This window comes from Podarcis vaucheri (genome assembly GCF_965113315.1).
Source record: "Podarcis vaucheri genome assembly, chromosome: 5".
Taxonomy (NCBI): Eukaryota; Metazoa; Chordata; class Lepidosauria; order Squamata; family Lacertidae; genus Podarcis; species Podarcis vaucheri.
The window spans coordinates 58,486,042-58,501,314 of record NC_138763.1 but is presented as its reverse complement, the minus strand read 5'-3'; the positions used below and the strand labels follow the sequence as shown (position 1 = coordinate 58,501,314).

Below are 15,273 nucleotides of genomic sequence, written 5' to 3'. Positions count from 1 at the left end.
ACCAAATCCAGTTTCCAAATTTCTTTCAGTGACAGCTCCATGTGCAAGACATGTCATCTGAAAGGGTTATTTCAAGAGACTGTGCCACTGTGGAGAGAGGCCATCTCTGTCCAGGAGGGTCACTGTCAATGTTCCAGCTTAAGCTGATGTACATAAAGTGCTTGAGCAATTAATGTCAACGCTGAATCTGATAGCATATCAAAACTGCAGAGGTAGTACATACCTGTTCAGAACAGGTTGGACACTATAACTCAAGTCAGAACAACCCACCAACAATATATCCACTTTGCCTGGATTGAGCTTCAGTTTATGTTGGGAATCTGAGGTGAGATACCCATGTAGCGAAAGTTGCCCCCAGTTTCATTCACCACACAGAGGCAGCTTAAGGTCCAAATAGTTTACTGTTGCAGAAAATATGACTTCAGCAGTACAGTTCCAGACGTTGATATATACATAACAGCTTGTATGAGTGCAGATACAGATACAAATAAATATACAAGCAGAGCTTTTTTCAACTGGAACTCCTCTCAGGTGGGCAACAATGCCATTATAAGAGAACAAGGGACTCATTCATGGTGGATTCCGGTACCTCTTTTTCTAGAAAAATAACATTGTATACAATTATGAAGTATTTCTATTGCTCCAGCAATTCAAGATGACTCAAGCTTCTCAGTACTGACCCTGATACAGTTTTTTGGTCTTAGTTCAGCATATTACTGATTCCAGACACAGGGTCAGCATCTCTACAGCTTTACCTGAATTTGATGAGAAGTAGAAGCAGGAACATAAAAAGATGCCTGATACTTAGTTAGCACAGAATCTACTACTCTGGAAGCAACACCTCTCCAGGGCTTTGAAGAGGAGCCTTTTCCAGTGCTACTGGAAATGCCAGGTACAAGCTTTTGCAGGAAAACAATGCACTTTTCCTCCAAGCCACAGCCCCGCACCCAAAAGAATAAAGAGAAAACATATGAAGCTGCCTTATATCAGACTATTTGACCAATTAGCCTGGTGGTGTCTTCTCCAGCTAGTAGCATTCATCCAGGGTCCCAGGCAGAAAGGCATCCCCCATTGTTTGTTTCCCGATCCTTGGGGAGGAGAGAGACAGCTTCAGTATTGTGTTCTTTTCATTTGGCACCAAATGTCACAAGAACAAAGTGCAAAGCTGATTCCACAGGAATGGATCTGTGGGCATGGGGCACTGAGGCAGAATGATGAGGATGTCCAACATTTTCTAGAAACAAGTAGCAAAGTGACACAGTAACTCAACATCCTTTCCCCAAAGTCTTGGCAAAATCATTCCCTCCGATTAGTCACAAAAGAGCTCTTCCTCTCTCCACCCCGACATTATTCTTATATTACATACTTGGGGCGAAATGTTTCAAATTTTGCAGACATGTGGTCTGCACGGGTTTTTTATTAAAAAAAACCTGTGGAATCTGCAGAGCACCTCAAAAGTGCTTCAGATGTCCTCTCTTCAGTTTGGTGTGACCTGTTTTTTGTCAGGCAAGCTTCTAATCTGTCTGCGAAAGCCCCACTTAGATTCAGGATTTGTCCAAATATTTTGTACACCCAGGATGATATTCATGACATCACTCAACAGTTTTGTGTAAATGTTAAATAGTGCTGGGGACAAAATAAGAGCCCTGTGGTGCACTATAATATAATGACTATGGCGGCAATAGACTTCCATCACAAATCCTGGAAACAGCAGGCCAATGTGAGTGGAACCACTGGAACACAGAATTCCTGTTCCCCATCCCAGAGAGCCACTCCACAAGGATACTGTGCAGGGTACTGTGATCAGTGGTTACAAAGGCTGCTGGGAGAGCCAGGAAAACTAGCAGAGTCCTTCTTCCGGCAAAGGTTATCTAGTGACCAAACCCAGTCCATGCTAAACCTAGTTCTGAAGATGTACTGATAGGAATCCAGATTATGTGTTATCACAGAGTTCCTATCTACTTAGGCACCTTGTCCAAGAAGGATATATTAGTGATTGACCAGCTGATAGAACAATCTTCCTTAGCAGAGTCTCCTTCAAGCTCTTCAGGAATGGTTACTCCTGGACTCTGGTGATCAGCCCTGCCATACTAGAAGAGCAGGTAGGTGGGTTGATCAAACTCTTCCAGGTGCCTTGTGCACATTATTGGGACTTAGCAACTGAAATCCTTCCAGCAACACCTGATGCATGATCTAGATACATTTACAGACTGTACTGTAGGCAACGTGGCATTTAAAGACACTACAGATGTAAGCAATTTTAAACTTCAAAATTCATTTACATCACAGCAGATGGCATAGTTATCTATACATTTAGGCACAAGCCAGTTAAAGTTAACCACTTAGAATTACAGTTGCTTTCAGTGGAAGGTTATGCATAAGTGTTTGCAATATACTAACAACCCAGCTTGTATTCTGATACCTTTCTTGCAGCCTTTGTAATTTCCCCTTCTAGTCTTGTTCAAGTAAGAGAGGACTCTCAGCACCTGCCCATTCCATTCCACATGTGGCTTTTCTCATGCCTTACATGAAAGTGGCTTCTTGTGTAAGACAGATTCTTCATCCAAGACCACTGACTGTCTTTTTGTGGAGGTATCAGAACCACTTTCAAAACTCTGGGTTAGTCACTAAGTTTTGTGCAGCATAAACCTTTCCCATTATTTTTAACCGTTTCTTCTCACCTCTATGAATTCCATAATACATTTTAAAAATTATGAGTATGTTTTGCTTAATTCTTATTAAGAGAGTGCTTGGATATCATTGTGCAAGATCCCATGCAGAGTAGTATTTTTCTCCTCCAGATTTCTTCCTGCCCTTCAGGTTTAGCCTCTTAACTTTACGGCCATCTGGATAAATCCTTCTGGTTTCTTCAACAACTCTCCACAACTTACTTTTTAAAACTGTGAAAATGTTTTGGACACTGTTGATTCCCCTTATAGCTCAGTTCCCAGCAGACAGATACTGATGTCGCAGTACTAGACCCAATCCCTGTTCCTAGATACTTAGCTTGCATGTTTGTCCTGCTAACTTGAGCATCTGTGTGGTTACTTACAAAATATGTCACATGAGTGGCAGCAGGTGTCTGGCAAAGCCTTTGTGTGTGGCCTGAAGGGTGGGGGGGCATCTATCTAAACTCCTGTTGGTGGCTGCTGTTTCTGCTGCAGCCAAAGGCATACACCCAAATACATAGCCTACATTAACAGATCACGTTTCACTTTAAGTTGTGAAATAACAGGGTGTGGCACAGATTAAATACGTTTTTGAGATAACTAGGAAAGTGAGGCAAATGTACAAGTCAGTTATTTGGGGGAAGGGAGAGGGTGACATGTACAAACAATTCAGAGTGCACAGTGTAAAGTTTACTTACTGTTATTATTTTGACCGGCACACACATAATTTCATTCAAGGGCTGCCGGGGGAGTTGGGAGGGGGGACGACAAACTTTGATTAGTTAAAAGCGGCAGCAAGGTCTGGAGGGAGTGTTCGAAAGAGTTGGGAGCCGTAGAGAGGTGACTATAACTCCTCTAGCAATTTCAGACTATTCTTCTGTAGCAAGACAAAAGCCTTTTCTTTTGCTTCCCGTGTTCAAAGAGACATTTGTCTCGAGACTTTGCAGCTGTGGGCCGTGGGGATGCTTGTTTGAAGATACCCCCTTGTAGGCGAGAGGAGAGTCAGCACACCGAACAGTAGTGTAGTATCTTATACTTTTTCTCCCCCTCCCTTCCCCTCTCTTATGCTTTTATTTCTCCTCCTTCTACTCCTCCTCCTCCTCTCTACCATGTGCATTTTTTAATAAGACGAAGAATGTGGAGGCAACGTTTTCAAGGCAAGGGGAAATTTCCTGTTTTTCTTTCCTGTTTGTTTAATAAAGTGTGCCATTGACTTTTAAGAACTGCAGCGACTTTTGTTACAAGCGAGTAATTCAAGGCAACGCTTGGCTTGCTTCTTGATGCACTTTTTATATACTGCTGGAGAAGATGTTTAAATCCTTTTCGTCTTTTTAAAAAGAAGACGGCGGCGACGAAGATGAAGCTGTGTGGCGTAGGCAAGTGAGATTAATAAGAATTAGGCAAATGGCTTCTTCTGCTTTTGTTTCGGTGAGATAGTACCAGCCGTCTTGCAGCCACACAAAGGCTGCCATTTACCAGGGAGTCCTCCCTAATTCTCTTGGCAGGGGTGCCATTGGAATCGGATACAAGTGGGTGGCAATGGGGAGGAGCTGCAAAAGAGGACAAGCAGGCTTTGTGTATTTTTTAAAAATGCAACAAAAGCACTTTATACATTGAGCTGGGTGCAACAAGCTGTGCAGCTTGTGAGTGGGATGGAGTAGTTTTGAGATCTCAGTGTACATAGAAAGCCTCCCCCCCCTCCTTTCCTTAAAAGCTCTCCACTGAAACATTGGCTAAACTCCACAGAGAGCTGAAAAGCCAGAAAATATTTATTGAACAATGCTTCTGACAACTGGCTTGATATCTGAAAGCTTTGGAAAGAGAAAACAGACAATCTTAATTTTGAAAACAGTTCTGGGGCACCTTGTTGATATTCTGGTCAGAAAATTGGATTCGTTTTCCTTCCTATTGTACACACCCTTCTTTATTGGCACTTAGTTTCCGTTGAATAGAATGGTAGGCTTTTATTCCTCTGGCCCTTTCTCTGATTTGCTTTCTGTACATACAAAAACATGTAGTTTATCATCTCTCATTGTTTTACTTTCTAAAATGCTGCACTTTCTTTGATTCATGTCCCAGACAAATGTGGTCTAAGATGATGGTTGCAGAAGCAAGATGCATGGTTTCACAATATAAACAAAGGTGATAGAAGAAAGAGTGGCTTCCTACCTTTTTAAATTGCTACCTGATTTAAGCATTTCTACTTAGAAGATGAAGTAATTTGTTTTTGGTCCTTTGTGTTATCAATGAAGCATTTGCTACAGGAGCAACCATGGTGCACTTCATATATCATTTGAAACTATTCATTTGCCACCCCCCCCGCCCCAATTCTAACCCCTGGGTTTTGATACAGTATTTACAGGCATGAAAGCCTTCAAACTATCATTTATATTTTTTAAAGATTGGTATAACTAGAGCTTGTATATCTGTGTTTGCAGGGAAGGTGTGGCAAGAGGTCAGCTATTTTAATCATACTGTTAGGGCTGGGGGTCTTAACGTTGTGTTGCATGGTTTTGGGGGCTGCAATCAGTTCATGCTCTGTACTGAAAAGCAATTACTGGCACATCCTGTTCTCCTATTGCTCCCGTTCCAAAGTTTTGTTTCTGTCAAGTTGAAGTAATTGACTTCATCCAGTTGCTCTAAGCTGGAAAGTAAGAGGGAGAAATCTTTCTTAAATATTTTAGTCACATTTCCCACTAATGTTTATCCTTAGTCTTTTTTTAAAAAAATCAGTGCAGGGGCTTGGCATTGTTTAAAAAGCTTAGGTCATCGGCGCTCTCAAACCTGCTATAGGAAAGAAGGTTATATTTCTCTTGCCTTGCTTAAAATCACTTATTTAATTGGGCAATAAAATTTGAGATAACTGCCTTTGGTGCTTGGCATTTTATGGTTTCAAGAAGCAGGCACCGACCCTAACTGTATTGTTGCTAGTAAATGTTTCCTGCTTTCCTAAGGAACTAAGCTCTGATTACAAATTATTGGGGAACATGGGAAGTGATACACAGTGTATAAACTGGCAGCCGCAGTCTGAAGCCATTGTCCTGGTAGGGAATCTAGCTTCAATTATCCTCTGATTTGCTTCCCCATTCTGCCTTTGACAGTAACAAGGCGAGGCTGTCATTAAGTGATATTCTCAATCCTGGAGACTGTGCACCAGAGTCAAAGTACAGTCGGAGCGCTTTATTCAACTAGGAAGAAAGGTTAGTCGGGACAAAGCATAGCCATTCAGCTCTGGATTGTAAGCCTTACAGTTTTATGTGACCCCCCCCCCTTTTATCCTGGTTATCTGCTTAGGGCAAGCTTCTTTCACTTATCCAAATCATCTCAGCATTCGGCCATGCATACTGTGACACAGTTGTACTTCCATCTGGATACAAGGCTGGAAGATGCATCACAGTCATATCTCTTGTTACGTTTGCTTCAGGTTAAATCTTTTCAGGTTGCATCCCGCGGCAACCTGGAAGTACCGGAAAGGGTTACTTCCGGGTTTTGCTGCATGCGCAGATGCTCAAAATGATGCCACACGCGTGCGCAGAAGCGGCGAATCGCAACCCGCACATGCGCAGACGCGGGGGAAGGGAAGCCTCCCTTCGCTCTTCTTCTCCTTCTTCTTTGGGAGTGGGCTCCTTCTCCGCCCACCCCATCCCTACCAACAAGGTCTCTAGGGGTTGTAAAGCAAGCCAGACTATTTAGCAGCAACCCCATTCATTGCAGCAGCTGGCCATCGCCCACCACAAGCCTTGCGAAAAATATAATCACCATAACTACTACTACTACTACTACTACTACTAACACTACTGCCCTCCACCCATAGATATCAGGGTGGCTCACAGTCTGAAACTAGGGTACTAAGCGCATGCTAAAAACTAGAACAAAGGCAAACCAAGCCAGCAACCCTCCTTCTCCCTTATTTGTGAAACAAGCCTGTTAATTGTCTATCGAACTAAAAAAAAGGCACTGAAGGGTTTTGAGATCAATTCTAGCTAAAAAGCATTGCAGGGGGTTGGGCTAGATGACCCGCGGGGTCCCTTCCAATTCTACTTTTTTCTGAAAAACACACACACAACCCAACTGTGGTCCCTCTGCAGTCCTCGGCCCAAGCAACTGTGTGTGAGACTTGCTCCCCAGAAAGTGTGTCTTGTCTTGCTACCTGTGGTTTTTGGTCTCTTGTCAGCCCCCTCCCCCCAATCTATTTATATTCCTTTCTCCCTAATCTCCAGTATTACATTTTCCTCTGGTTGAGACTTAAAACAGAAAGCCCTAATTCCCAACTGTGTTTCTTGCTGCAGTCCTACTGTCTACTCAGGGGTAAGGTCCTATTTGATTCAGCAGGGCTTACTCTCAGGTAAGTGCAGTTAGGGCTGCAGCCTTTTTGACCCAAGATCTGGGTCCTTTTTAGGTTCAAAATGTCACTGCTTTACACCCACCCCCACCCACCACCCACAATATTCGAAAATGTCGGCTTTGTACTTAAACACAAATTGGCCGGGAACTTCATTGTCTGTGTCTTTATTAATTTATTTAAAGAACAACAAACTGGTGATTGCTTTAACTTTTTGATATGTGGTGATTTGAATCATGAGGATGAATGAGAAGAACTGCTGAGTCTTGAGCGAGTCTTGCTTTGGAATTGAGGACTTCATTAGATTTTCTTCTGCCTTTTCATTTTATTTTGTTTTAAGGGCTGGTTAGAGATAATATGTAAGTGTGATGTCAGCTCCCAAAAAGGGTCAACAACTCTGGGGAACCTTTCCTAAAAAAGGTTGACAACTCTGGGAAACGGGGGGGGGGGAGAGGGATCTTTGCACCACAGCGCCGGATATGCTTAAGATGGCCCTGGTCAGAAGGCCCTCAGAACTGGACCTCAGTGTCTGGGCTGAACAATGTGGCTGGAGAGGCTTCTTCAGGTATACTAAATGCACAAGGCAAGAGCTGGGTTAAGTTTCTCCTTAAATCCTCAAGCCATAACTTCTCAAAAGCCACTCCAATGCATTTCAGTGCCATAAGCACCTGTCTGCTCCCTTTTACCTCCATTTTACTCTGCTACTTTCCACACCTGTGAACCCCCTGCTACCACTTTCCAAATATCTCCCTCTCAGTCAAATTGGAAGGCAGTTGGGGCGTCTAGGGGTGGCACAGATACCCATTGTAAGCAAGCCCTGCATCCAAGACTGAATTCTCATTTGTTCTTTGTGTGGATCATCCTGTACTCCTGAAACGTTACACGGGTTAATTAAAACTCATTTCACTTAAGACCACTCTGTGATCCAACATATTGTCCTTGTTTTTCCTGTCAACATCCATATGCTATATATTGAGCTAATATGATATCTATTACATAGCACCCTAAATAGAAGCACAAATGCAGTATTCTTTTTTCTTTGGCATCAGTTTTGTTGCTCTTTACCTTAGATGTTGCCCTTTTCCGGGCACAAGTGTTTATTTGGTCTTCATTTGGCATTCTGTCCAACTCAATTAGATCATAGCTGTCAACTTTTCCCTTTTCTTGCGAGGAATCCTATTCGGAATAAGGGAATTTCCCTTTTAAAAAAGGAAACGTTGACAGCTATGAATCATAGAATCATAGAGTTGGAATACACCACAAGGGCCATCGAGTCCAACCCCCTGCCAAGCAGGAAACACCATCAGAGCACTCCTGACATATGGTTGTCAAGCCTCTGCTTAAAGACCTCCAAAGAAGGAGACTCCATCACACTCCTTGGCAGCAAATTCCACTGTCGAACAGCTCTTACTGTCAGGAAGTCCTTCCTAATGTTTAGGTGGAATCTTCTTCCTTGTAGTTTGGATCCATTGCTCCGTGTCCGCTACTCTGGAGCAGCAGAAAACAACTTTTATATATTTGAACATGGCTATCATATCACCCCTTAACCTCTTCTTCTCCAGCCTAAACATGCCCAGCTCCCTTAGCCATTCCTCATAAGGCATCGTTTCCAGGCCTTTGACCATTTTGGTTGCCCTCCTCTAGACACGTTCCAGTTTGTCAGTGTCCTTCTTGAACTGTGGTGCCCAGAACTGGACACAGTACTCCAGGTGAGGTCTGACCAGAGCAGAATACAGTGGCACTATTACTTCCCTTGATCTAGATGCTATACTCCTATTGATGCAGCCCAGAATTGCATTGGCTTTTTTAGCTGCCGCGTCGCACTGTTGGCTCATGTCAAGTTTGTGGTCAACCAAGACTCCTAGATCCTTTTCACATGTACTGCTCTCAAGCCAGTGTCACCCATCTTGTATTTGTGCCTCTCATTTTTTTTGCCCAAGTGCAATACTTTACATTTCTCCCTGTTAAAGTTCATCTTGTTTGTTTTGGCCCAGTTCTCTAATCTGTCAAGGTCGTTTTGAAGTGTGATCCTGTCCTCTGGGGTGTTAGCCACCCCTCCCAGTTTGGTGTCATCTGCAAATTTGATCAGGATGCCCTTGAGTCCATCATCCAAGTCGTTGATAAAGATGTTGAATAAGACCGGGCCCAAGACAGAACCCTGTGGCACCCCACTAGTCACTCTTCTCCAGGATGAAGAGGAACCATTGATGAGCACCCTTTGGGTTCGGTCAGTCAGCCAGTTACAAATCCACTGAGTGGTAGCATAGTCAAGACCGCATTTTACCAGCTTCCCTGGTATTGATGTCAGACTGACTGGGCGATAATTATTTGGGTCCTCTCTTTTCCCCTTTTTGAAAATAGGGACAACATTTGCCCTCCTCCAGTCTGCCGGGACTTCGCCTGTTCTCCAGGAATTCTCAAAGATGACTGCCAGTGGTTCTGAGATCACATCTGCCAGTTCTTTTAATACTCTTGGATGCAGTTCATCTGGCCCTGGAGACTTGAATACATCTAAACTAGCCAAGTATTCTTGTACTATCTCCTTAGTTATTCTGGGCTGTGTTTCCTCTGTTGAATCATTTGCTCCAAATTCTTCAGGTCGGGCATTGTTTTCTTTATCGGAGAAGATGGAGGCAAAGAAGGCATTGAGGAGTTCAGCCCTTTCTGTGTCCCCTGTTTGCATTTCACCATCTTCTCCTCTGAGTGACCCCACTGTTTCTTTGTTCTTCCTTTTGCTACGGACATACCCATAAAAGCATTTTTTGTTGCTTTTAACCTCTCTAGCAAGCCTGAGTTCATTCTGTGCTTTAGCTTTTCTGACTTTGTGTCTACACGTGCTGGCTATTTGTTTGAATTCCTCTTTGGTGGTTTCCCCCCTTTTCCATTTTTTGTACACATCCTTTTTTAATCTTAACTCAGTTAAAAGTTCTTTAGATAGCCACCCTGGCTTCTTTAGGCACCTTCCATGTTTCCGTCTCATTGGTATTGCTTGAAGTTGTGCTTTTACTATCTCCCTCTTAACAAACTCCCAGCCATCATGAACTCCCTTTCCTTTTAGTATTACTGTCCATGGGATCTCACCCAGCACTTCCCTAAGTTTTATGAAGTCGGCTTTCTTAAAGTCAAGAAATTGGGTCCTAGTATGCTTGGCTGCTCCTTTCCGCTGTATAGTAAACTTCAGAAGAGCATGATCACTCGCGCCTAATGATCCTTCCACTTCTACCCCACTAAACAGGTCATCAACATTGAGTTAGATGCTGGGGTGCTGTCTCAAATGCTGCAAGCCAAGGATCTCCATTTTAGCCTTTAATTCATGGGGCAGCCCAAAATTTCCATACCCACTGCTCAGGCTTGCATCCTGGAGAGTTGCGAAAACAACTCAGGAGGCAGCAGTTGCGAGTTACTGGGCATTTTCACAGTGACTCTAAGAACATATTTAATATCTATCTAATGCACAAGTAGAGAACTTGGTCCCTCCAAATGCTGTTGGACTAGAGCTCTCACCATTCCTGACCATTAGATATGGTAGTTGGACTCCAATGATACTTGGAAGGCCACAGGTTCCCCTGCCCTGGTCTGAGGTATCACTTCTCTGTACTTTAAAACAATAAGGGAAGCATAAGAGGCTTACGTATTTACAGATAAATGTAGCAATTTGTTTTAATAGAACAGGAAATTCAGTTAGTATTTCTCTTAATATTTTGATGACTTGTAGGATTGCATGACATAGCTTGTTATGTATTTATAACTTCCCTGTTAACTTAAACCGTTCATGGATTACATTCTATAAATACTCTTTTTTTCTTTTTTTTTACTTTAGCACAGGAAAATAAAAGAGAGTGATTTTAAACAATCCAGTGTTTTATCAAAGGGAGTAATCTTAAATCACTCTTCTATAAAAATTTAGGAAGTCCCAGGCTTAACAGAGAGGTAATTCTAAAGCAATTAATGACGTATTCAAGTACTTACATAGAGTTGCAGAGAAGTCAATAGCATGTGTTGTAACTGAACTGTGGCCCTGAGTCTTTAAGAGAGAAAAAAACTAGTAAGATAATGCTAAGTTTCTTTGTCAGAAAAGCATCCCTCAGGGCAGCACTTTCAAAAGTGGCTTTTACTGTTTGAAGTTACTGGCCTATATCACACAGAGCCCCAGCTGTTTGTGTGCATGTTGAGAAGTGTGCTCTGAATGTCGGTACTCATCACGGTTTGTGGGCCACATCTAAAAAGTACAATGCATGCCTCAAGCTGAGGCCCAAAGAGGTATTGAGGTAAGCTCTGGCTTATAACCCCCCCTCCCCCGCAGGATTCTCGCTGTTGCTGTTGTTGGTGTTTTTCCCTTTCCTTGCAACAGCAAACCCTCATGCTACCTCAAAAACTGTTTATGAAACTCTTCTCTGCTTCAGAAACAGCATCCCATGCGGCAGGCCCAACCCAACAAAAATTCCTCAAGTAAAATAATAGGGAAATAATGTGGTGCATTTTGAATCAAATAATACCTCAAAGCCACTGAGCTTCAGTTCTTCACAGAGTTGTGTGAAATCAGATTGCTGTCTGATTGGTGTTGATGGTGTTTTAGATGTTGTGTTTAATGATATTTGGGGTTAGAATATAGCCTTTGTCCCATTTAAAGGACCTGGTCACTCATCTCCTCTGGGAATAAAGAGGTGTCTGTTCCACTTGGCTCTCCATTTTTCTAGGGGTCCTTTGTTTTTCCTCCCCTTAGAAATAAGGGGATGTTACACTACAATCTGTGTTTTGGGAGCACCTGAAACTGTAGCATTGTTGATGCTAGTTGGGCTCAGTGCCTGGGTGGTAAATATAAAGAGCTCCATGCAGTTGTGACTGGTGGTCAGACTGCAGAAGGCAGGGAGATCCAACAGTAGGCAAAGTCACAGCCCCACTCCCTGGACTTACTGTAAGTAAGAATGCAAGTGGAGCGGCAGGGCAGGGCAGGCTGAGGCTAGTTGAGGCAGTGTGCCATTTGCCCTAATAGACCAACCTCCACTGGCTCCATGTAAATTCCTGTACCATGTATAAGACTGCACTGCAAGCTGTCCAAATGTTGATTCAGGTAGAGGTACAATAAAGAAGCCGGAAGTTAAGCTTGGAATACCTTCTCAAGGAGCATCCTGGTCCTTTTATAAAGCCAATACTGCTTACTACAGTTTCAGATGAACCCATGTGGCAATCAGGGGTACTATTAAGTTGGTTTAACACTTATGCTCCGTTTGGTTCCAGGTATTCGCCCGCAAATAATGAATGGTCCTATGCATCCTCGTCCATTGGTGGCTTTACTAGATGGAAGGGATTGTACAGTGGAGATGCCAATTTTGAAGGACTTGGCTACTGTTGCATTCTGTGATGCGCAATCAACTCAGGAAATCCACGAAAAGGTAAAGAAAATGGTTTTGTAGACTGACCTAATGAGGGAGAGTATGGCTGTCTAGTTTTGAATCCATTTCAGGTTCAGTTCCCCTTACCTGTACACTGCTTTATAGAGTAAAAATGACTAAATTTTGTAATAAAGCAGTTTTGGATTACAAGAGGTGTCTTGGAGCCAAATTTGTGATTGTGTGTGTTTGTTGGTTTACTCTTGTCTTTTCCTCTTTGTATTGCTGTTGCTCTTTTGATTAACAGAGCTAACAGTGGATACACCTGAAATGGGAATTCCTGATCTAAAGTTTCTTTGATGGCACCTGTCTAGGATTTTATGACCATGTTGGTTACTTAGGCAAAATCAATCTCTTGGTTTCAAAAATTGACTGATCTTGTTAGATAGGCTTTAAAATAGGTGGGTAAGAGGGGGAAAAGGTTAATGTAAACAATCTGCCTGGTCCAGATGCTGTGTTCCTTGTGTTCAGTGTACTTGCAAACAGTGTGTGTTCATGAAGAACAGATTTAGCTATTCTGCCCCGATTGATTTTCTTAAATGATACAAAATCAATAGGCGAAAGCAAAGGAATTAATGTATAAAAGATCAAACATACTTGGATTTCATGTAAACATTAGATAACTGTCTTTCAGTAACCTTTTGAACCTGGATTGGCTACGGACCCCATGAGGTAGAGGGGGTAAATGACTGAAGTAATAGAAATGAAGGCTTGTCAAAAGTGTCAAAATATGCAGCTTGAAAAGGCAAGCAAAGGTCCAAACTAGATACTATATGTACACACATGGATCCTTCTTCAAACAGCCCCTTTTAAACTAGCTTTGGGAGAGGGAGATTAGGAACAGAAAAGCAACGCACTAGGGTTGTCGTTCCCCCCCCAAAAAAAAAAACTGGTGCCCTGCCAGTCCTCTCCTCCCCACAGATTTCCACGTGTGTGTGTGTGTGCCTTTGGTTTTAAAAGGGGGGAGTATCAGCAGAACATTTTGAATTTTTGTGTGTGAAACATCTTGTTTGGCCTTAAGGTAGCTACAATGTCATCCTGAATATATTTGGGAACAGCACTTCCTTTAGGTTTTTAATTCAAGGACATTCACAGCTTCTATTTCGGTTATTCTGCTTCGTTGCTAATTGTACTCTATATGTGAAGTTTCTATTACATCTTTGTATTATATTTTTATTTGCAGTGTTTTTGTTTTATCTTTTCAGGGAATATTTTGTTTTCCTTTTTTGTATTTTTGTTTTTAGCCATCATCTGTAATGTTTTATTTTGAGATTTTGTGTGGAGTGTATGAGGTGCTATGGGTGAGGCAGTATCTCTGCTGGGGGACACGTCATGCTCCTTGTCCGCCAGAAGTCTTCCCCCTGCACTGAGCTCTTGTCTGTGGCTCCTAGAAGCTGTTGGCTCGCGACAGTGGCCACACCCCAGAAATGGCTTTGACTGGCCAGCTAAACCAGGTGAAGGTAGCCAATGGATCTCAAAACCCCTGCATGCAAGGCGGATTGAGCAGACGTGGGTCCAACTGTCAAGAAGACAGTTTCTGCGCATGCTGTAGAGGGAAATGAGGGGCAGATGGGAAAGCAGATATACTCATTTGTGAGAAAGGCTTTGGAAGTAAACCCTGAGGAGCAATCCGTACCCACTGCCTTACAGGACATCTTCAGGGAGAAAAAGTTAAGGATTATACCCTACACAAATTTGTAGTGCTGTCCCTAAGGTGATTGGATGGTGTCTTGAATACCTCCTTCCGGCAACTCCTGCAGCCAAGCTAGTGCGAAATGAGTTGCTTTCCTTTCCTTCGGACCACATCAGTGAGGCCCAAAGGGGAGTCTTGTTGTCCGGGCAGCCCAAGACCTCCATTCACACTGACAGGCTTGTGCCTTGTGAGAGGTCACTTTGGTGTTTCAGATGCAGCAGAATCCATTTGATGTTTTAAGATAGGTTGCAAAGTGCTTAGAATTTTTGAAATCTTTTTCGGAACTGCAAACTGGCATAAAAATCATTTCAATAAATAAATAGACTAACAAAAAAAAAAAAAGGTTGCAGAATGCCACTTAGAGCCTGTTTAGATCATCACGATGTGGTGGATCCTTACCTCGACTTGTAAAAGCTGTTTCTATTTCCTGTATTAGTAGTTTTACTAAGCACATAATATAAAATCTGTAGAATTTGGCATTCACTTCTCAAAAGATAATATCTGATTGTGTCCATCCATGAATGGATGACTTTTGCTCATGCAATGGTACTTGCCTTCCTCTCATCCCCCCCCCTTGCAGCCTTCATATCCCCCAAAAATCTGATTCAGAAGGGATCTCAACCCTCTTGAGCAGTTTTGGAACATGTGTGGGATGCTGTAGGAGAGAAAAGAGGCAGGGAGTTCCTGCTGCAGGAACCAAAATCTGTTCACGTGATGTTGGATATCACCCCTTATCTAATTCTCATTTTATTGAGACAGGAATACATATGTCTGATTTGTAGAATTGTAGAGTTGGAAGAGATTCCAAGAGTCATCTAGCCCAACCCCCCACAGTGCAGGAATCTCCTGCACACAGTCCCCCATCCAGTTTGAAACCACACTGGACCCTGCTTAGCTTTGCAAATGTGCTCCAAGACTCCTGTTCCTCCCTCTTCTTCATCTTCCTCTCTCCACTGGCCAAGATTACTGGCTTTGGGAATCCCAAGTCATCCTAGTCCTTCTTTCTTGTACTACTCTTTTCCTTCCCACAAGTGCATACATAATTTTATTTTTATACCCCCTTTCCATTGTTCAGACATGCTCAAGGCAGCTTGCAACATGAAGGACATTACATAATTACAAGCATAACTAAATCAGTCATAAACAATAAATAAAACATCAAAAGTAAAGGTACCCCTG

General features: G+C 42.7%; 1 protein-coding gene across 10 annotated transcripts in view; it reads left to right on the top strand.

The window, feature by feature from the left end:
* Positions 1-15,273, top strand: part of CTBP2 (C-terminal binding protein 2) — a 212,588-nt gene that overhangs the window by 172,141 nt on the left and 25,174 nt on the right. For 8 of the 10 annotated variants that reach the window (XR_014219877.1, XR_014219878.1, XM_082222749.1 and 5 more), the window contains one exon: positions 12,250-12,404. Coding sequence is in view for 8 of the 10 variants with exons in the window: in XM_082222749.1 (XP_082078875.1) it covers positions 12,250-12,404 (155 nt within the window). In the remaining 2 variants the exon portion in view is untranslated. Of the gene's footprint in view, positions 1-870; positions 893-3,851; positions 4,046-12,249; positions 12,405-15,273 lie in introns of those variants that run through there. The other 2 variants (XM_082222751.1, XM_082222750.1) reach the window with 2 other exon arrangements.